General features: G+C 39.0%; 1 protein-coding gene across 1 annotated transcript in view; it reads right to left on the reverse strand.

Moving 5' to 3' along the window:
- Positions 1-780: 780 nt before the first annotated feature.
- PLCB1 (phospholipase C, beta 1 (phosphoinositide-specific)) overlaps positions 781-23,356 on the reverse strand; it is a 616,974-nt gene continuing 594,398 nt past the window's right edge. Inside the window, exon 33 of the mRNA XM_005874740.2 lies at positions 781-4,041. Within this exon, the coding sequence (XP_005874802.1) occupies positions 3,814-4,041 (228 nt within the window). The 3' untranslated portion in view covers positions 781-3,813. The remainder of the gene's footprint in view (positions 4,042-23,356) is intronic.

Consider the following 23,356-nt stretch of genomic DNA (forward strand, 5'->3'; position numbering starts at 1 on the left):
CGGCCATGGCATACTCAGCCCCAGGGCGCCTTATGTGCTGCGTCAGCTCAGCCAGGTTCGGTGAGCCCGAGTGGGGGCGATGAAGGATGGAGAAAAGACAGACAAGAGAAGAAAGCTGGGTCTCGGTGGGACGCTGCCCTCTCTGATGGAGAGAGACAGCACCAGGGACTACCGTGTCTTTATTTTATAGCCGGATTCCACGAGGCAAAGTAAGGGCGTGGTCATGATGTTTACAACATTTCTCGTGGGTTTCGATCCTACTCAATTACATGCACCTGAACTCTACCAAGCCCACATCACTCAGGCACATGGGGCCACGTGTTCGGACCATAGGTTCAAGCTTACAACTACAGCTGTTGGCTATAATTGTGCTGGGAGGGCTCTGCCCTCCAAGCTGGGACTTGCACGTGGCCACGAAAGGATTGTGCCCTCTCATTAGTCCGAGGCTTGAACCTGTCCAAACACTGTAGCCGCTCTCCACAAAGTACTCTGTCAGTTCTTGTCACTTCCACTATTTGTCAAAAAACCTTTGACTGTGTTGCCTTCCTTAGCTTTGATCAAAGAAGGGAGGGAGGGAGGAGTATTGGAAAAATAGAGAGGGGTGGCAGAATCTTGGAATAATGACAGGTGTGCCCTCTGGTCACAAGCATTGCAGGATCTCGAGTCTGTGCACAGGCACGGATATGGGCGTTACATCCCTGAAGACTGGCATTGTGCCTGCTCCCACCATCCTGCCCATCAAAAGAAGGTTGGTCCTGACACCAAGAAATAACAGCTGGGTTGTGTTAAGAAAGTTTTATTATTTCCTTTGGATTTGTGATGAAAGCACATAAAATTACAAGTGGAAGAAACATCATGCCACAAAATTGCATAGAATTATTACAAAAATGTGAATTATGCTTTTTAAATAATTTGAGATAGGAGAACCAAAATATGTACATTTTAAGAGCTTCAAATACTTTGTCCTTTTTTTTTCTTCTGAAAAGGCAAAGGTCACGATATCTAATCCATCACAAGCAATATTTATACAGTGCAAAGCACAACATTAAGTTCAAAGTAATGCAAGCAATGGCCCTTTCTTTCGGAATTATTTAATGACTGCTTAACTATTACAGGAATAGTAATTGATGCATGGTGATATGGAAATGTTAAAGTGAAATGTTAAAAACCAAATCACATGGCATGTCATCAGAACTTTGAAAATGGGTTTACACGGCCAAAACCACGCTATTCTCAGTAGTGTACAGGTACCAGAGGGGCACAGGCTAATTTAATACACAGCTCTACTCTCTATTATAGGAAAAACCACAGTACAGAATTTTACACATTCAACAAAGAACAAGGCAAATACATAAAGGCACAAAACTGCACATCAAATAGACCCCTTTTCCTTACCTTTGTCTATTTCAAGTAATATTAATATTGTTAAATGATAATATCACTGTAGTAATTTCGATGATGCAAGATGGACAGTGTTACACACTACCCCACAACTGCAAAAGTGTCATTGCACAGATATAAAAATGTGGTTACAATAAATGGCCAAATACAAACATATTAGAGTCACTAAGATAATGAAATGCAACTACCAAAACAGTTTTGTGTAAGTCAAGGTTATTCAACCTTAGTCTATCTCTGGACTAAATGTAATACAATATGCGGTAATAATCACTATTGCGTTTGGTTATGAATGCTATTATTAGTTCACGCTTCTGCAATTTTAGACAGTCTGTAATTTTGTTTATAAAAATGCAGCATTCGATTTTGACCATTCTTACTTCCTTATGATTAATGCCTTTCTTTCAAAGTGCAAAAGTAGAATGATTTACAAAAGATATCTCTTTCAATGGAAGTTAAGTTGTATTAAGTGTCTAATTAACACCCCAAATCTTTCAGATCAAAATACTATCATTTCCAAAGAGGATGGGATTTTCCTCCTTGTGTCTCACTAGATGTGTGTTTTTAATCAAACACTTTTTCCTAATGTTTGAACTAAGCCTTCATTTTGATTAAAACTTAATTGTGATCCTTAGTTATTGCTTAAAGTTAAATAAAGTGATTTCCATAAAAATATTAAATTCTTGAAATAATTTTTAGGACACAACTGGCTTTGTGTTTTAAAATGTTTTGCTAAGCTACAATCAGGCAGGTTTATTTTAAGCTAAAGCTGTGAGCATCTTGCTTCAGGGCTTTAACTTCAATGTTCTTTGTGTTACTCTCTAAACTATATTTTCCTTTATATAATTATTCTCTCTTATTTAAGACTTTTCAATAATGTTTTTGATCAGTTTTACCTTGATATGCTTTGTTTTTCTCATGCCACCTAATATAAGAACTTAACAAAAAGACACAGTTAAATGAATTAAATGTATATAATAAATATATAAATGAAGTATTTTTTATGTTATAGTAAAAATGAAATCTCTCAGATTTAATAATTATGGAAGATACTAATACATGCCCATATTTCTGTCATATATATTTTTGTCTATTCTGATTATTGAAACAGGTTTAAAATCCAGTTTTGATCCTGCAAAATATATATCAAATTCACATTCTAAATTCTAAATCTAATTCAACTTGCATCAATAACTCCATCAATTGTTTCTTAAAATATCAATGATTTACCCATGAATTCTAGATGTTTGATCATTTTCATCTCTATCCTCTTATCCCTAAATTTGGTTTTAAGTCTTGTGGAAGAGTTTGGGTCATTGTCACACATCAACAATCAAATGAATGTGTGTGTGTGTGTGTAGTGCATGTGTCTGTACTTATATGGCTGAGTGTGTACGTATATACATAGAGATAATATATATCATTTATATATGGGTCTGTGTATTCTTTAGATAAATATTCCATCTTTATCACTATTAAAAACAAAGGAACCATAAAATAATGTCAGACATTAAGAACCACTGGGACCTGTTTAGTCTGATTGAATCTCTGCTCAACATATATTGGCTCAAATATTTTTATTCAACTGAACATATTCTATGTAGTTATTTATACATTTCAGGCCAATGACTAATGAATCCCAGACTTTGAGTGCAAATAGTCAACTCGGATAGCCCACTGGCTGGAGGAGTGTGGCCAACCTGCTCATGCAGCCAGATGTATGAACCATGCTGCCAAGTCTGGGAATAACTTCACTGGGCAAAGATACAATCACGTAATTTTTTTTTCAGGAAAGAAAACCAGCTTATTTGAATCACTATGATATCTGAGAAAGCCATGTCAGCAACAAATACACTGAGGCCTCTATGATAAATAAATTAGCAGACTGCAAGCCACCAGTGCTTGCAAAGCAAAGGACGAAACAATAAAAAATGCACGTTAAATTGAAGATACGGTAGTTGAGTGGCAGGTAGGAAAACAATATTCAAAGTGGGTTGTTCAATAGTGTTAAATAATGATATGCATTTCTCAAACTATTTCTATTACTTTGCAACTATTTTATACCAGAGCTTCAAATAAAAACATGAGCTTGATTTTCTTCAAAGAAGACACAGTCCTTCACTAGATGGTCCATGCAGCCTGGAAGTTGCCTGCGTTGAGTTTACTATTGGAAAGAAAACAAAAATCCCACATACATGCACTCTCCACTAGTAGACCTGCATTTGTTTCCACATTGCACATGGCGCCTGGGCCTGGGGACGTCTGCGTGGATCCTTCTGGAACTCTCGTTTTGGTGTGGATTTTGGGCTAAGGGATGCTTCTTGGGAAGATGGTCTGGGCAGTGATCTTTGTAATAAGAGAGAGTCCAATGGAGCTTGAGAGGCCATGCATGTTCCAAAGGCCTGGCAGGAACACTCACAGAGGAGTGTCAAACTCTTTTCCCGGGCGCTCTCCTTCCAGCTCCTCACTGGAGGGAGGCCTGTGGTTCAGTTTTCCAGCGTCGGAGGCCAGGGAGGAAGGGGCAGAGCTGTGATTGCTGTCCTCACTGATCTTCCCTTTCATGGCGTCCTGTACAAACTCCAGAATTTCCAGGGGCAGTCTTTTGAACTTGTCTTGGTACTCTTGCTCCAGCTCCACCTGCAGCTGGGAGACACCAAGAGGGAAGGGTGATGTTATATCATTCAGGTTTCTATAACCACCCATGTAGAAACTTCTTGAATGACATGTGCAAGGGTGGGGGAGGGATATATTAATTTTAATATCATCCAGAGGTTACCTATTGAAAAGATATAAAACAGAGTTTAGCTCAACATGCCATTTTTCCATAGCTGAAAGTCAAGTTCAGGTTATGTGTGGCAGAATAGGGCTACCTGCTGTGATATAAATACACACACACACACACACACACACACACACACACACACACGGATGAATCTTTTGAAAAAGTTTAGAGAAGTAGCCCAGCCAGCATAGCTCAGTGGTTGAGCATCGACCTATGAACCAGGAGGTCACGGTTCAATTTTCGTTCAGGGCACATGCCTGGGCTGCGGGCTCAATTCCCTGTAGGGGGAGTGCAGGAGGCAGCCAATGGATGATTCTCTCTCATCATTGATGTTTCTATCTCTCTCTCTCTCTCCCTTCCTCTCTGAAATAAATATATATATAGACAATGATTTGAAGTTCTTAAATGTAGGGGTTGGAAGCTACTGATAGCTGGGAGTGCCAAGGTCAGCCATGAATCGAGCTGGGAAGAACAATGAAGAACTGGACTGCAACGGAGAGAGGATCAAGGTGAGAGCGTGGCCTCACTCAGAGGCTGGGAAGCCGAGCTTGTAAAGAGGAGCTGGATGCATTTTTACACACCAAACATATTCCTGTAACCTACTTTAACTTCTATTATGACTTCTTTTATCTTATCTTCATTTTATTCCTTTTCAATCTAATTTCTATTTGCCTCATAAATTGTTTTAGCTACCGTGTAAACTGTCTTTTAATTTATATGTTTAATGCTCAGGAGGCTTTTCAGACTTTTAAAAGTCACAGAACACTTTCTTTAAATGCAGTCTTACACGTGGCCCTAGTCATAAAGCAAGCAAAAGCCGGTCTTCAGAGAAGTGAGGTGAAGGGCAGGGCCAGAGGTGGGTGTCACTCTGCACAGCAGAGCCAAATCTAAACCCAGACTGTTAAATAAAATTCTTGTTGCTTATTGAATGGTAAGTGGGGGACCATAATCTTAGAAATGACGTGTAAGACTAAGTGCTTTTTTTCTTCTGAGGAGCAATGAAGCAGCTTTTCTTAAGATGTGTCCTTAAAACCTTTAAGGAACTTATTTTCCTGCTTCTCAAACTTTAAGGTGCACCCAAATCACCTGGAGTCTTAATTTTTTATTCTGATTCAGGAGATCTGGGTGGGGCCCAAGATCTTGCATTTCTCAGGGCTCCCGGGTGATGTCAATGCTGCTGGTTCTCACTGGACACTCTGATTATCTTTCTGTCTAAGCTCCCAGTTTTACTTTTTGTCTTGATCCGGGCTGCATGTCCTTCATCTGCAGCTTCAGTGCAGCCCCTAGGCCCCTGACCCCTGACCCCTGAGCCCTAGGGTGAAGACAGTGCTCAGGGCATCTGCCCTTGGTGTCTTTTTTTTTTAATTGTTTTATTGCTTAAAGTATTACAAAGAGTATTACATATGTGTCCTTTTTTCCCCCGCCCTTGACAATCCCCTGGCTTCCCCTGCCCCCCAGTGTCTTATGTCCATTGGTTATGCTTATATGCATGCATACAAGTCCTTCGGTTGATCTCTTACCCTCCCCTCCTGCGCCCCAGCCCTCCCCGGCCTTCCTGCTGTAGTTTGACAGTCTGTTCGAGGCAGCTCTGCCTCTGTATCTATTTTTGTTCATAAGTTTATAATGGTCTTTATTATCCATAAATGAGTGAGATCATGTGGTATTTTTCCTTCATTGGCTGGCTTATTTCACTTAGCATAATGCTCTCCAGTTCCGTCCAGGCTGTTGCAAATGTAAGAATTCCTTCTTTTTTACAGCAGCGTAGTATTCCATCCTGTAGATGTACCACAGTTTTCTAATCTATTCATCTACTGATGGGCACTTAGGCTTGGTGTCTTGGTTGCCTTTATTCATTCCATTTTGGATGGTGCCTGCAGCTTGAGAACATCCTCTAGTTCAACTCCTTTGTACTCTTGCTTCTATGCCAGAGAAGTTTTGCCAAAGCTCAGTTATGTCATATAGATTCATAATCCCTTATCTGCAATTCTAAAATACCCAAAGTCCAAAAATCCAGAAGTTTGTCTTCTTTTTTTTTGTAAATTTATAGCAACTCATTGACATTAACTGATACAGGGCTATTTGTAATCCTTAATTATCCCACTTTATGTGAATATTCATGCACGGTACTGTAGATACAATCTGTTTGATTATGAGGATGACCCAGAACTCCCTGAAATATTATGCCTATGGTATATGTATCATATCACCTTTCTAAAAATCATAAAATTTATGTATTCTGAAATATGACGGGCATTAAGAGTTTCAGATAATGGATTGTGAATCTATTTGAATATTTTTTTTTCAAAAATGACTGATAAAAATAACTTGCCTGAGTCACCTACTCTTCCCAAGTAAAAAATGTGGGGCATTAATGAATATGTTGTGCTAGAATCTGAATTCTAATAGCCAAGGTGGAAACATACTGTGAGAAGAGTGTCTGCCAGAGAAAGTCAGGGGTGGGTGGATGGGAAGAGATTAACCAAAGAATTTACATGTTTATGCATAATCCCTGGACACACACAATAGGGTGGTGAAAGGCCTGGGGTAGTGGGGGAAATAGGGGACATCTGTAATACTTTCAACAATAAAGATACCCTGGACACAGACAATAGGGTGGTGAAAGGCCTGGGGCAGTGGGGGAAATAGGGACATCTGTAATACTTTCAACAATAAAGATAAATTTAAAAAAAAGAAAGGTATCTCCAGGGCCCTGAGAGTCACATTGCTGAGATGAGCAAAGGCACCTTTATACACATCCCCATCCCCAGTGTCAGGGTCAGGGGAAGCCCAGGATCTTCACGTACAGGAAGAGGATGGCCAAGTCTCTCCGACGTGCCCAACCATTTAGAAGGTCAAGCTTTTACACTGTCACACTCTTTTGTGTGAATAAGATCTCAGCCTGGTGTTTGGCAGTTTCCATTTACTACTATCCCGACTTCATCGTCATTTCTCCTCAATTTTAATTCAGTAACATGTACCTTTAAAATTTCATTTCCAAAGAATGTAAGGAAAGGGAGAAAAGCATGGAGCCCTGGGTTCAGAGTACAGCAGATTTCTGTTTTCACTTGGATTAGACTGGGGGACCTTCACCTATAGATATATTCTACCTGACCTAGAAGTCAATTCCTCTTAGGTCATTGATGGACAACACTCCATGTTGCTTGATAATGTTGTTTCTTTGCTTAATTTATATAAAAAATGAAACATGAAATGTGAGAATATTACACATACTTAAATTAACATTTTCTAATCACTTTTTAATACTATAATTCTGGTCATTACAGTTCTGCACCCAATTTCAATGTGTGGGTTTTTCCTCGACACCACCAAGCAATTCTCTATGACTCCAGCGGGATGTCCTACAATTGAACTCTATTTTGACACTATCTACCTGGAGGTAGCATTAGATTCCACAGTTAAAGGGTTCAGTCCTACAGGACTGCCCTCCACCCCCACCAATTGGGACGTCTTGTTTGTCACTTGTGCTTCTGCCCGACTGGCTATAGTTAGGAGTTCCATTAATTTGCTAGAGCAGTTCACAGAACCCAGAGAAACATTTTATTTACCAGATTACTGGTTTATTATCAAAGGATTTAACTCAGGAACAGCCAGATGAAAGAGATGCATAGAGCAAAGTAAAGTATGGGGAAGGTGAGGTTTTTACGGAGCTGTCATTACATAGGCACTATTGATTACATTATTGACCATTGGCATTTTTTTTAAAACGAGAATGGGAATTTATTAGTAAAATAAGAACGATACAGAATATTCTTAATATCTGTGTTAGGTTCTCTAGAGAAACAGAACCAATAGCATATATGTAAACTGATTGGATAAAGCTTACCTACATTATGGAGGGGAATCTGCTTTACTCAAAGTTTTCTGATTTAAATGTTAATCTCATCCAAAAAGTATACCTTTATAGAAACATCAAGAATAATGTTTGATTACTAAATATCTGGGTACTGTGGCCTAGCCAAATTGGCATATAAAACTAACCATCACAATAAGCTAGCAAAATCTTGGACTATTTGATGAATTACTACTCTATTGAATATACTTTACAAAATGCTTCCTGGTGCAGCCCTCTGTGCTAGAAATAATTATAGTTCAGTGATGTCGCGTTCAACAAAAGCATTGTGGTTATTTCCTTTTCAGAGAAGTCAGATATAGGCTTTGATTACTGGAAGCATGAACCCACTGTCTAAAACTGAATTGATTTTTTTTTTAACTTGCTGACTTTTATTTTTATTTTCAATTGCAGATGATATTCAATATTATTTTATTAATTTCAGGTGTATAGCATAGTGGTTAGATGATTATATAATTTACAAAGTGATCCCCTTCTGATAATCCTAGCACCCACCTGGCACCATACATAGTTATTACGATATTATTGACTATATTCCCTATGCTGTACTTTATATCCCCATAACAATTTTGTAACTACCAATTTGGTATTTCTTAATCCCTGCTCCTTTTTCACCCAGCCCTCCCAACCTCCTCCCTCTGGCAACCAACAGTTTATTCTCTGTATCTATCAGTCTTTTTCTGTTTTGTTTGTTTGTTTATTTTGTTCTCTATTTTCACATATAAGTGAAATAGTATGGTATTTATCTTTTTCTGTCTGACTTATTTATTTAATTAAAGCTGCAGTGAGATATCACCTCACACCTGTCAGAATGGCTATCTTATTTCCACATATAAGTGAAATAGGATGGTATTTATCTTTTTCTGACTTATTTATTTAGTTAAAGCCACAGTGAGATACCACCTCACACCTGTCAGAATGGCTATCATCAATAAATCAACAAATAACAAGTGCTGGCAAGGATGTGGAAAAAAGGGACCCCTCGTGCACCATTGGTGGCATTGCAAATTGATGCAGTCACTATGGAAAACAGTATGGAGGTCCTTCAAAAAATAAAAAATAGAATTCCTTATGACCCAGCAATTTCACTTCTGGGTATATGTCTGGAAAAACCTGTAACACCAATTCCAAAGAATATATGCACCCTTATGTTCATTGCAGCATTATTTACAATAGCCAAATATGGCAGCAACCAAATGCCCACCAATAGAAAATTGGATAAAGAAGGTGGGGTACAGATATACAATGGAACATTACTCGGCCATAAAAAGGAATGAAACCTTAACATTTGCAACAACATGGATGGACCTAGAGTGTATTATGCTAAGTGATGGGGTACAGATATACAATGGAACATTACTTGGCCATAAAAAGGAATGAACCTTAACATTTGCAACAACATAGATGGATCTAGAGTGTATTATGCTAAGTGAAATAAGCCATTGGCTTTTGAACAAAACCTCCAGGCCTTCTCCTCTCCCAGAAGGTCTGAATGTGGGACTAAAAATTCCAACCCTCTCATCATGTGGTTGGGTCCCTGACAACCAGACCAACCCCCATCCCCAGTGCTTTACAATAGTCACCTCATTAACATAACAAAAGACACTTTAATCTTGATCATCACTTATGAAATCCCAAGGGTTTTAGAAGGAGCTCTATACCAGGAACTTGGAAAAAGAGCAAATATATATTCCTTATTATAAAGAATAGTATCAAAATAATAATAATAATTTAATTTTAATAATTATTTTAAAAAAATTTTTATAACTGACCTTAGCTGTAGCTAAATTGTAACTTCAATGGACTCTTTCCTTTATCATAGATTAGTAGATTTTATTGTATTCTAAACTATTTTAATAAATGAAAATATTTTAATGTATTAACTAAATTAAATTAATTTAATATATTAAATGCCATGTTTCACTCTTTAAAAAAACTCATTTATTAATGAGCTAATTAAAAAATTGCATTTATTATTAATTTTCAAGTTCCAGCTCTTCTTTTTACTTATTTTTCTTCTTATACATAAAATTCTTACTCATTGTAAGAAAACATGAAAAGTATGCTGAACAAAGTCTGGCTCTATTCCACAGAAGCTCAGCTATCAGGAATCTAGGGTTATTCCAGCCCATGTGTTACAAAGAGATATTTATGGGGAAAGGCAAGTCATAAAAAAAAGAGGAGCAGGCTGTGTGCAAGGAAGTAGGATTGGTGAGGACGTTCTCTGTCTAAGGGGGTGCCTAAAGCTCAGCTGTAGTTGATACCTAAAAGATTTTTGTTTTTCAAGAGAAGTCAAATCCAAATTTTCTTGTAAGATCTCCTGATTTGTAAAATTTTTGGCAATCAATTCAATCCACACTCATGAGTCCTATTGGGCTTGTGTAGAATGTCTAACTTGTCTCCTAATGGGCTTAGATCAGAGGACTCAAGAAAGTGGGTCCAACTGTGGAATTTCAGTTTGGATTCCTCCTAATTTTCCTTCCCCACAATCCTGAGCTTCAGAGGGTCCACTGGACATCAGGGCTTGCTCTTAATCATCCCTCTGCTGGGGTTCAGGGTCATCTCATTGAACTACTATATTCTAGTTCATGTACTCAAACTTGAGTTTCTACACTGTGCAACTCAAGCTTCAGGCCCTGTGGGAATGGTAGATAGATTGCATAAGTGGCAGCAATTCTTCACCCCTCCTTATGGTCATGGCCTTTGCAGTTTCTCCAATCAAGAGTGGAATGTAGCCCAGCTTGATTGGATTCAGTGGTTGAGTGTCAACCTATAAGCCAGAAGGTCAAGGTTCGATTCCTGGTCAGGGCACATGCCTGGGTTGTGGGCTCCATCCTTGGTAGGAGGTGTGCAGGAGGCAGCCGATCAATGATCCCTTCTCATCATTGATGTTTCTATCTCTTTCTCTCTCTCCCTTCCCCTCTGAAATCAAGAAAAATAGTTTTTAAAGAAGAGTGGAATGTATTGTTCATCTCCTAGAATCTGGGGAGGCCTTGTGATTTGCTTTGTTCAGTTGAATGTAGTGACAGTCTGCAGCTGTGAGCCTAGACCTCCAGAGGCTTGTGTGCTTCTGCTCTCAATGTTGGAAGCTTACTTGGCATCATGTGAAGAAGTTCAGGCTAACCTGCTGGATGACGAGACACGTGACTCAGTTATACTTCTCTCTATCATTTCAACTGACAATTAGACATGAAAGTTAAACCCACTAGCTAAACACAAGGCCAAGCATGGCTACTGAGATCAGCTGAGCCTGGCCCCGAATGGAAGAACTGCCCCGCCAGTTCATAGACTCATGAGCTTAGTAAATGCTTATTGTTTTGTGTCACTGAGTTTGGGATTGTTTGTTAGGCAGCAGTCTGTGGCAATACTAACTGATATAGTGGGAGAATTCAAAGACATATCATAATAGTCCAGCTTCATAAAGTACTTATAACTAAATCCAGCTGCCCCCATCTTTTCATTGCTGTGACCTCAAAATACATTTTTGAGGGGAAATCACCATAGAACAAATAGATCTTTAGGAGAAATTAGATTTTGTAGGATATGCCTTGGAGCTTTTCTAAATTAGCACCCAGGAGCTTGCTTGATCTTAAGTTTATAAGATATATTTTAAAAATGAACAAAAAGGGAAGGAAGAACAGTCTAAAGTCTATTTTTAAGACAGATTGTTTTATTATACTCAGATATTAATAAACAAGAGCATTTCCAGAGTTCACTTTATTATAGGCAGAGTTCTCCAATTTTACTAGCTACACTCAATTTCTAAGTTATCTTAGTCAACTTGATTTTCAAAAGATGTTGCCACTCATTGCTACTGTAAACTCTGTTAGATAAGAAGGAAAAGCTAGTTCAAATGTGTTCAGGCCTGCATGACTATATTGTCAAAGACTTTTATACTTGAGATGTTACTCCGCCTCTGGCATTTTTTCAACTGCCTTAAGAAGTAAAGCAGATATTTGATTTAGTTAAGCAAGGTTTTTAGAGGGAGAAATATAAGTGAAGTTGAAGGAGAAAACAAGGTGACTCCTGAAGGTTAGTTTACAAACAGGAAAAAAAGGAGCAGCTCAGTATAATGTACATGTGGCATAAATACAAAATAAGCCAGGTTACTGAGTCACCGAAGAGATATAATCAAAGCCACTTCTCTAAGGAAACAAACTGAAACCAGAGAATAATAAGCATTTAATTATTTTCCTTTAATTACACATTTTCTGAGTAAGGACTTGGGGCAATAATTATTTTAAAAGATGGCCAATGCGTTTTCTTTCTTTTTTTTTCCCCCCTCTTTCTCTGAAAATAACTACAGGAAATAGATTTTGATTTTTATTTATTCCTTTTTACAGCTGCTATTCTTTTTTGAGGTCAAATGTTCCCAGGTGTGGTCAGAGGAGCCCTCTCAGGCGGGCTTCTGGGTCCTTTTGACATGCTTCCTCCCTATTCATTTTTTAGCCCCTGCTTGCTTTCCTCGGTAGAACAAGATGCCTCACATCCTCTGTGCTTTCCCTGCCTCAAATCTGGAATCAGGTTCTTTTCCAAAGAGGCTTCCATGGAGAAAGCTTCACAAGCCAAGCTCTGGGAGCTGAAGGCGCTCACTGCCACCGGCCTGTCAGTGCACTTGGACCATCTCAGTGGACAGTTAGGACGTATATTTTGAAAAATATTAGCATATTACTTTTTCAAATTTAAATGTCACTGTATAAATCTTTCTCTTCACTTCCTTGATTTTATATTTATGTATCTTTTTTATTTTGTAATTAATTTTGTATCTTTGGTTTCTAATAACATGAACATACTTATTTGCTTTACCTGGCAATATACAGAACAGTTTTAATGTTATAACCTACCAATAAAATAACCATGTGAAGCTTAAGGCTCTTTACAGGTTCTTTCCCCTCCCCGCCAACAGAATATATCTCACTAAGGATGCACAATGATATTACTCTGCTAAGACTCACTAGAAATTATTATATTCTTTGTGTAGTTGTTACCTTTAATATACACATAGGGTCATTTGTTTCCGTTTGTTTTCTCATTAAACATTTTATATTATTTCACTCATTTTCTTCTCTGGGAGCCTCTTGTATTTTTAATATTTAATTCCTCACAGTCTCTTAACTCTTTTACAGATATCTCTCTGGCCCTTGGGAATGGGGATGGTAAATGGTACTATAATTATCTTGCTCAAATATGTTTAAATTTACTGCTAAAGATTGGGGAAAATAATAAGACTAACAAATAAACAACAACAAAAACATCAATAAAATTTAGAGTTTCTGTAAAATAAAATACAAGGCTTCCACTTAATGAAATACAATGTGTCACTAAATGTAAACCAAAAAATGGCTATGAAAACAGGGAAAAATGATTATATTGCTGTGGTAAATTAAGAATCTACATACAGTTGTGTATGTACCATGATTATAACTATGAAAATATTTTCTAAGAATACAGAATTAATTTGAAAGGAAATACTAAGATACAAACTGTTTTGGAATTATGAGTGCTTTAATTTCTTGACTTCTTGTTTTGATGGTAATGTAGTTATTGGTAATGTAGTTATTTTATTTTTATCATGAAAATAGTATTCTAAAATAAAACAAAATCTAAAATATATATATTTTAACTGCAAAACACTGAATGTAGACTAGATACCCCCCACCCCCAATTATGAAAAATTACTGCAGGGATTATGGTATTTTAACCTCAACATCATCAATTAGTTAAGAGGCTATTAATAACAATGGAAAAAGCATTAAAAAGTACATATATAGAGCCCTAGCTGGTTTGGCTCAGTGGATAGAGTGTCGGCCTGCAGACTGAAGGGTCCCAGGTTCAATTCTGGTCAGGGGCACAGGCCCAGGTTGTGGGCTCAGTCCCCAGTAAGGGGGCCTGCAGGAGGAAGCCAATCAATAGATTCTCTCTCATCATTGATTTTTCTATCTCTCTCTTCCTCTCTGAAATCAATAAAAATATATATTTTTAAAAGTACATATATAGAATGGGTGGTTTCAACATTAGCCTGAGCAACCTTGCAAAGCCTCGACTTATTTTTAGAATAATCTGGAGAATTTCTATTTCAACCAAGAACAGAAATAACAAGATCATATAAAAATCACAGAATTAGATTGGTCAAGTTACCAGAGGATTGTTGGAAAATAGCACGTGGGAAAATGGGACTACATTATATATCCCAACCATTCCAGGTTTTGTTTGTTTTCTTCTAAGCTTCCTTAGAACAAACTACAATGTGAGTTTGAGTCAAAATGGCAGAGTGGCAAATTTTGTCTTCTACTCCAAACACAAGGAAATGCTGAATAAGACAGAACATATATACTTATTTAAATTTATAGCTGAGTTTTAATGTGAGAAGAAGAAATCCAGGAGTCACAGGAATGACAAAGGAATGCAGTTAAAAGGCCCAGGGATAGCAAGTAGATTCTCTTTGGTGAGCTGGCTGTTACTGTTCTAAAAGGGTGGGGGAAGGCCTAAGGAGTTTGAGTGCTGGAGTGCTGAGCCTGAAGGCCCTGCGGAAATGGGGACTGGAAATCTCAGTCCATAATCTTGGGGACAAGGTGAGGAACCTAGAGATTCATAGGGCTGCTGGGAGGAAACGTGCCAGCAACCAGGGATCAGAAAGCCGAACCAGCACCAGGAACGAGTGCAGTTTCCAATTCACTTTACCCTTGTGAATGGGTGTCCAGTGTCAATAAATCAAACGCTGATAAAAAATTAATAAAACTGATGGAGTCCCAGCAGAGGCACAGCAAATTCAGACTGTTGGCATTCTCTAAAACCTAAGGCAGCCTGCAGTGAACCCTATAGATAAACAATTCCCACTGAATATGAACTCGAAGTTCAAAATTACAAACCACTCAAGTAAAATGCAGCATTTGTTCAACCTTGTGATTCAAGGTTGCCAATGGCAACAGAAATATAAAGAAAATGGTGATCAGTGAATTTCTAGGTCAAAATAAAAAATACTTCAGACCTAAACAGAAATAAGTTAGGGAAGTGCTGCCAATGTAGAAAAATAATGGATTACATTCCTGGTACTTTTAATCAAGTGCTAGAGTATGGGGTATGCCTATATTTTTGGCAGACTTTTCCTAAATAAATATATTTGCTTGAAAATGATATTAAAATTAATTTTCATTTTTAAAATAAATACTAATTAGCCTGTTGCAAATGGCTAGCAATGCAATCACAAATTAAACTGTTGCCACAGATTTACACAAGTGGATAATTCATTGAGGGGTAGGTACGATTCTCTCTCTACACAGGGTATTTGTATTTTACCAACTTTGACCTTGGCAGCTTATTTAACCCCTTGGAATTTAAATCACCTCATATGTAAAATGGGGATAATAATGCCAGTTTCCACTAGTTGTTGTTCAAATGAGGTCATGCATATTAAGTAATCAGCATACTGTGCTTGCTTATTAATTAATTTTGAAAACTTTGTTTCTAAAGAGAGGGGAAAAAGAATTTGCAGCTGAAAACATCTGGAACTTTGTCTATTACATGGGCTTCGTTCTTTCCAATTATGTCATTTGAGTTGTTATTTGGTCAATGCAACGCAATTATGGTACTTGTTAGATCTCTCTTTGCGGCCTACATTCTGGATTGTTGGCAATTTTGAAGTATTTATCAACATACATTATCTTTGAACACCCTGATATGTGCAAGGCCTGATGTTTGATGCTGTGGAGAATGAAAAACGTAAAATCCTTCCAGGGTGACAAGAACATGCTTTTAAAATTTTATTTCAGGTCAAAAGCCAAATGCATTCTGACATATCTCTTATGTGTAAACTCCTCTTTACATCCATATTCTCCAGGAAACTACCTATAGAGGAAATTTGCTCTTAATTCAACAAAGAACATAGATTCCTGTGACTTTTTCCCTAGCTCCATCCCCATTTCTTTTTCACTGTCCTTTCCCTAATACATCTCTCTTGAAATGCTTCAATTTCCTCACTTAACCCATAATTTATACCTACTCTGATTCTTAAAATGTATCTCAAATAGTCAACCCCTCCAAGAGTCAGTAGTTTTGAAAAGAGATTTTAGAAATTATATAGTCAAACCTTTTCCTTTTACTTAGTATAAACCTGTAGCTAAAAGAAGTGGCTTTCTTAAGGGTACAGCTCATTAGTAGCAAAACTAGGATCAGAACCCAGTTGATTTTCCTCTGCAACAGACTGAATTAATGGCCCCAATACTTCACCTCCCTCTGTATCTACAGCCTTTGCCTTATGACTTCCTCTTATTAAAGAGACAGAATCTATCTTTCTATCTCTTGAATATGAAGTGGTCCTATGACTCACTCTGACCAATAGAATGTTAGCACACATAGCCCATGCAGAGGCTTGATAAAGCCATTGTACACCTCAGTTTTCACTTCTGTTATTCTTCCATGCTCATGGGAACATTCCTGGATGGGCTAGTTCAGTGGTTGGCAAACTCATTAGTCAACAGAGCCAAATATCAACAGTATAACGGTTGAAATTTCTTTGGAGAGCCAAATTTTTTAAACTTAAACTATATGGGTAGGTACATTGTTATTAACTTAATTAGGGTACTCCTAAGCTGGCCTTTGCTAAAAACGTCCTCAATCTGATTGAGGTACGTTCGCTGAGGTCGACCCCTTCCAACTCTCCCATCCACACTCAACTTGTGCATGAATTGTGCGCCCCTCCCCCGCGCTGCGTATCCCGCGGCCCGCCTGCTCGTGCATGAATGGCGCGCGCCTCCCCCGCGCTGCGTATCCCGCGGCCCGCCTGCACTGCCTCCTCTCCCTGTCGCCCGACCGACCGACACCCCCCACTTCTTCTAGGCCTCATCTCCCGTCGCCTGACCAACTGATCCCCCACTTCTTCTAACGCCACTTCTTCAAAATAGACTCGCCCAGGCCGAAAACCGACTTCTGCGCATGGGCCACAAAGTTTCAATCGCACTGTACGTGCGCGCCCACACGTGGTATTTTGTGGAAGAGCCACACTCAAGGGGCCAAAGAGCTGCATGTGGCTGGAGAGCCTCGGTTTGCTGACCACTGGGCTAGTCTGGTAGAGGACAAGTTACATGGAACAAAGCCAAGTCACCCCAATCATCTCAGTCACACAGCCCAAATCATCCAAGATCAACCAGCAGCTGGCTGGCACCCAGAGATGTAAGCAAGTCCAGCTGAGATTGGTAGAGTCATCAACCTGACCTATAACTAACCATAGATGTGTGAACAAGCCTGGCTAAGATCAGCCTAGATCAGCTGAGCCCTGCAAACTGGTGAACTAAATAAAGATTTATTACTTGTTTTACGCCAATGAAGTTTGTGTTTGTTTTGCAGTGTTCTTGTAGCATTTCCCCCATGACTCCCATAATTTCTCTCAAAAGTGTGCATGAAATTCTGTGGCCTTGACGTGGAATGAACTTGCCACATCCAAGGAGCCAGACTCTTGATGCCTTATATAGATAACCATTCAGCATTTAAAAGCAAATTACACTAGGATGTAAGGCAATAATGATGCTACTTGGTAACCCACTTTATCCCAGCTAATGTGCATGTCCCAGGCCTTGAAATTTTTGTGTCAGCACTGAAGTCCTCTCCCCCTATAGGTGTCTTCTGTTAAGGCCTAGGGGATTTTATTTTTAGTTAGGTGCTTTCTGTAGGAAGAGTCAGCTGGGGCCTATGATAGCTGGGAATAAAAGTGATTGTGAATGAGGAAAATAATTTAGATTTACCAAAATGATTACTCATAGTTCAGAGACACCTAGTCAAACTGAAAGTTACTATTGTACTTGAAAAGATAGTAAAAATTTTGAAGACATAGGTTCTGGGAACTAAGGAAACTAAGACTTGTTTTATAACCTTGATTGAATTATTAACCATCAGTACATTATTAACCATCATTCTTTAAATACAGAAATGAAAGCCTAGCACTCAAGTGCAGGATCAAGACCTGACCACCATACTCTTGCCTCCTAAGCCAAGGCCCCATTCTCACCATTTCAGGCCAACCCCTCACTCTGTAAAAATAGGATTGGTGAAGATCCGGTAATCCAATATTCATCTGTGTGTTGAGAGAAGAATAACAACTCCAGCGTATTTTTCTTGCCTGTCTAGGATTTCCAAGTTGCTTTCACAAAGTGATGAGGAGGGGTTCCATGGCATAGGCAGTGGTTCTCAACCTTCTGGCCCTTTAAATACAGTTCCTCATGTTGTGACCCAACCATAAAATTGTTTTCATTGCTACTTCATAACTGTAATGTTGCTACTTTAGTGAATCGTAATGTAAATATCTGATATGCAGGATGGTCTTAGGCAACCCCTGTAAAAGGGTCATTCAACTGCCAAAGGGGTCGCTACTCACAGGTTGAGAACCGCTGGCATAGGGTCTTTAATGACATACGCGCCCTTTAACAATCAAGTACAGACCCGTGGAAAACAATGATGTTCACCCAGCTGCAATTAGCCTGGTCTATTTCTCAGCCTTCACTGGACTTTTTCTATTTGCTTCTGTCATGCTTGGAAGACACTGGCTCTTCACTGTTCCCTACGTAATTCAGTCTAGCATCGGTTTATTTGGTCAGCTGGCTGTTTTCCTGTTTGCCATTAAGTGTAGTCCAATTTATTCAGATCATTTCTGTAAAGAATCATACTATAAGAAAGGATAAGTAAATGGAAAACTGGAGAAAGGAAAATATCCTAATTTAAAAGAGAAAATAAAAATCTCTTGGGCTAGAACCAATCTAGTAAATATTGCTACAAAATTGCAGGGAAATATAAAACCATAAAATTAATGATGATGATAGAATGAGGGTAATAATTACAGTTTACTGAGTGCTTACAATGTGGCAGGCACTGTTCTTAGGACTTTTCATGTATTAACCAATTTAATATATGGGCATTAATTTCAGAATCTCTAAATGGAAATACCCATGGGGCCCAAGAAACAACATAAATCTGCAAATCAGGTTTGCTATTAGGCAATAGAGAAATACTGAGAACTGGAGCCAGTTGGAATTGTATTTCATGTTTAAAACACTCAAATTCCAAAATGTTAACATGTACCAAGAGTCAAATAAAAGGCTCAATTTAGCCTGCAAGTCACCAGTTTGAGGCTCTGGATTTAGTTGCACTGTGGGGAGCAAGGACATGAAAGCAAAGGGCAATTTCTGTCCACTGGGGAGAGGCTAAGACAGACAACACCAGAAGAATCCCATTCTCTCAGCCACATAAACCCTAAACAAATCAATAAAAAGCCTCAAGCCAACTGAAATAAAAGGTCATTCAAAATTATTTTTAGGTAAAGTGTGTATTTCTTTTTAGTCAAGTAGAATGCCACGAGCAGGGAAGCATGAACTTACATTATGAATTCAATTTCTATACTGAGTCATATTAGAAGAAAATGTCTATAGTGCAGATGGTGCCTGAAACCGTCTCAGATAAATGGGAGTCCCCAGTGGAACATCCTCCTTGGGAAGTCAGCTGGGATCCTTTAACCCAGTGGTTCTCAACCTTCTGGCCCTTTAAATACAGTTCCTCATGTTGTGACCCAACCATAAAATTATTTTCGTTGCTACTTCATAACTGTAATGTTGCTACTGTTATGAATCGTAATGTAAGTATCTGATATGCAGGATGGTCTTAGGTGACCGCTGTGAAAGGGTCATTTGACCGCCAAAGGGGTCTCGACCCACAGGTTGAGAACCGATGCTTTAACATATGCCAGGAGTGGTCTAAGAAGACTTATTCCATGGGGTCCCGCCCTTGTGTGGGTCTCCTTTCAAATCAGAGTCTCCTCATCCGCACACACCTTTGCCCTAACTCCTTTAAGACTTCCCAAGCATTCGTAATTACCGAACTTGAGCTCAAGCAACAACAGTTCTTTCTTGACTTAAAGCCTGTGAATCACATTTAAAACACAAGAGACAGGCTGACAAATGTCCTAGAATGAACTCAGCCCTGTCCCTGGAGAACGCCCTTCTCCTGGCCACCTAAAATTAGTTTTGGTTTTTCTTTCTCTTTTTATAAATGTATATTTCAAGAGTGGTTAGCTGTACTAGGACTTTATCAAGATAATTGATTTTGATGCTTAGGGAGTGAGAATTTCCTAATTACATAGTCACTCCTTCTAAATATGATGTTTAGTCTTCTGCTTAAATTGCTGTGGTTTTTGGCTGGCCATTTACAAAGTGATCTGAGAGGCAAGTAGACAATGGTTCTCTTGGCCTCAAGGGTTTTGTGAAGTCTGATTGCTATGCCCGAATTCTCCACCCAAGGTGAAGTTGGGCACTAGGATAGAGGTTTTCAGAGAGGGAAAACTGAAACAGGGCCAGGTGGAAAGGTAAATGAATGACTGGGACCAGACCGGAACTGTACTGCTTGCAGAGGGCGTTTCTCTGTTACTAAGAGCAGACACCCAGTCTTTGCCAACTAGATTGCTGCCACATGTATGTCCAGGTTGCCACCTATTCTGATTTTTTTTTTAAAGCTAGCAATATGAATTCTCATGTTAAACCTTCTGGTTTGTCAGTGATGTCATCTACATTAGAAATTAAAAATAAACACCAGGCCCTGGCTGGAGTGGCTCAGTTGGTTGGAGTGTCGTCCTGTGCACGGGAAGGTTGCGATTCCCTGTCAGGACTCATAGCTAGGTTGAGGGTTCAAACGCTGGTGGGGCGTGTATGGACGCAACTGATAGATGTTTCTCTCCTATATCGATTTTTCTCTCTTCTCTCTTTCTCTCTCTTCCTTCTCTTCTCTCTAAAATCAGTAAAACATATCCTCAGGTGAGGATTTAAATAAGCACAAGTAAATAAATAAAAATGAAAACACTAGGCAGTTGATTTGCAACTTCTGAAATACCTCAGTAATGTGTGCCATGGGTTTGTCTTTGGACTTGATAGATACCTACACAAACGGTCTCCCCACTCAGGGACTGGACTCCATCTTCGTTGCTGCCTGAATGGAGACATTACCACATTGTGCTCATGTCCTGAATCTTTGGCAAGGCATGAACTCATCCCTGGGAAGGAGGCAGAACTTTACTTAAACCGGGGATAAGCTCCAGACCCTCTTCTAGGCAGCTCCTCTGGAAGGCACTTGCTAAACAATTCAGAATGTCTTCCTACTTTCCCATTTCCTCATTTATCAAGGTGTGGCGATGTGAGCACGCTGACCCACAGGGCTTGGAATGAGAAGTCGGGTAAACCTCACTGCAGGGTGCTTTTCCTGAAGTGCTCCTTTATAGTCCCCTAGGCCAGCGGTAGGCAAACTGCGGCCCCTTGAGTGTGGCTCTTCCACAAAATACCACGTGCGGCACGCACGTACAGTGCGATTGAAACTTCGTGGCCACACTCAAGGGGCCAAAGAGCCACATGTGGCTCGCGAGCCGCAGTTTGCCGACCACTGCTCTAGGCAGACCCTTCTGATGGCAGATCCCGTTTCTCCAAGAGGTCAACAGAGGTGACTTGAAACACAAAGGGTTTACTCTACTGACTTTATCTTTGGGGTCCTATGTGAGGGGGAGTCAATTTAGAGTACTTGATACTAACTTTACAGTACCACTGATATAGCAAGTTTAAATGCCATTATGTTGGCCTACAATGCAGAAAATGACTAGTTATCCCCAAAATTTGCATTCACCCTTTCATGGTGTCTGCTGTGCCTGGATAGCAACTGCCTAGATGAGGGCAGTGCTTTACAACCCTCCTCACTGCACGCAGGGCTGGCCATTTGGCCAGTTCTTGCCAATGAAATGTCAGTGCAGGGCTTTCGGAGGCATATGGGGCATCTCTACCATCTCTTTCTATTTTCTAGAAAGGTCCTGGGAGAAGATAGAGCACCATTATGGAAAGAACTTGGTTTTCTGAATTTCTGAATGACTACCTCTCCTGGAGTCACAGAATAGGAATTACTTAAGACCCATGCTCTCCATCAAGCAGAAACGCCCACAATGAACTGTTATATGAAAAATAAATAGAATTCTGTTGTATGAAATCAATGACATTGTGATGTTGCTTGTTACAGAAGTTAGTATTATCTTTATAATACATTCTCACACATACAATCTGTGTTGCAGGATTTACATTAAAGTTAGGGGAATAATGAATATGCATGTAGACATCAGGAGTGTTTCTCCTATTTATGATTCATCTTTATTAACCAATTTTTATACCATAAAGATGGCCTCAAAGTTGCTTGGGACCTATTTGGTTATTCTAGATATAGAGTTAGAGAATAATCTTAACAATAAATCTCGAGTGCTTTATAGCTACTTTATAGCTGTAAGAGAAAAAGAGCTGGTGTTATGAAACCCTGGGGCATTATGACTTTCCATCAATCTTGAACTATTTCTCTTTTACAAGGAAAATGCAGAAAGGAAAAAAAAATCCCTTTTCTTCCATTGCTATAATTGGATCAAAGTATATACAGAATCTATAGTGTATAGCTCTAATGAAGTTACCCTTGAAAGGACAGGAATGGGTGATAACAATTATTATTGCAAATCATTTTTAAGATATTCCTTTTTCCTCTGCTTTGATAACAAGGCAGATCTGCCATCAGCTAACTATCTCACGGCATACAGAGTGAGCAGTTGTTTTACAAATAAATAAAACAATAATTAATAAATAATAAGACAAGAATAAACTCGTGTTTTGCGTACTCACAACTGTAAACCTATTATTTTCTCACCCCTGTATAACACTGGGTTTGCTTCCAAAAACTTGGGTGATTTCTTCCAATCACCCAATCTAGGGGAATAAAACCCTTCTGATAGATCACAGGCATCCTTACTTATACATAGAATGATGGCTTTAGGGAAAGCTACTGGTGACAGAAAGTCTACTAGGTCTACCAAGTCTATTCTGGTTCTCAGTTGGCCTTGCCAGCCAGAGAGCCATCTTAATCCAAAATTGTGGACCGTATCTCAACAGTTGCAGTACTGAACTATATAGCAAATGCCACTAATTAGAGCCCTGACTGGGTGGCTCAGTTGGTTTGAGTGTGGTCGCATATGCCAAAAGGCAGGTTCTATTCCTGGTCAGGGCACATGCCTGAGGGCAGGCTCGATCTCCATTCAGGGTGTATATGAGAGGCAACAATCAATGTTTCTCTCTCACGTTGTTATCTCTCTAAAATCAATAAAAACATATCCTTGGGTGAAGAAAAAAATAAATTACAAAAAAAAATGCCACTAATTCATGGCTCATTCTCTACATTTTCTCACTTTTTTTGCCTTCTATCCCTCATATATTCATTGATTTATTGATTCATTTTTTAAATGATATCTTTAATATATAATA

This window comes from Myotis brandtii, unplaced genomic scaffold (assembly GCF_000412655.1).
Source record: "Myotis brandtii unplaced genomic scaffold, ASM41265v1 scaffold45, whole genome shotgun sequence".
Taxonomy (NCBI): Eukaryota; Metazoa; Chordata; class Mammalia; order Chiroptera; family Vespertilionidae; genus Myotis; species Myotis brandtii.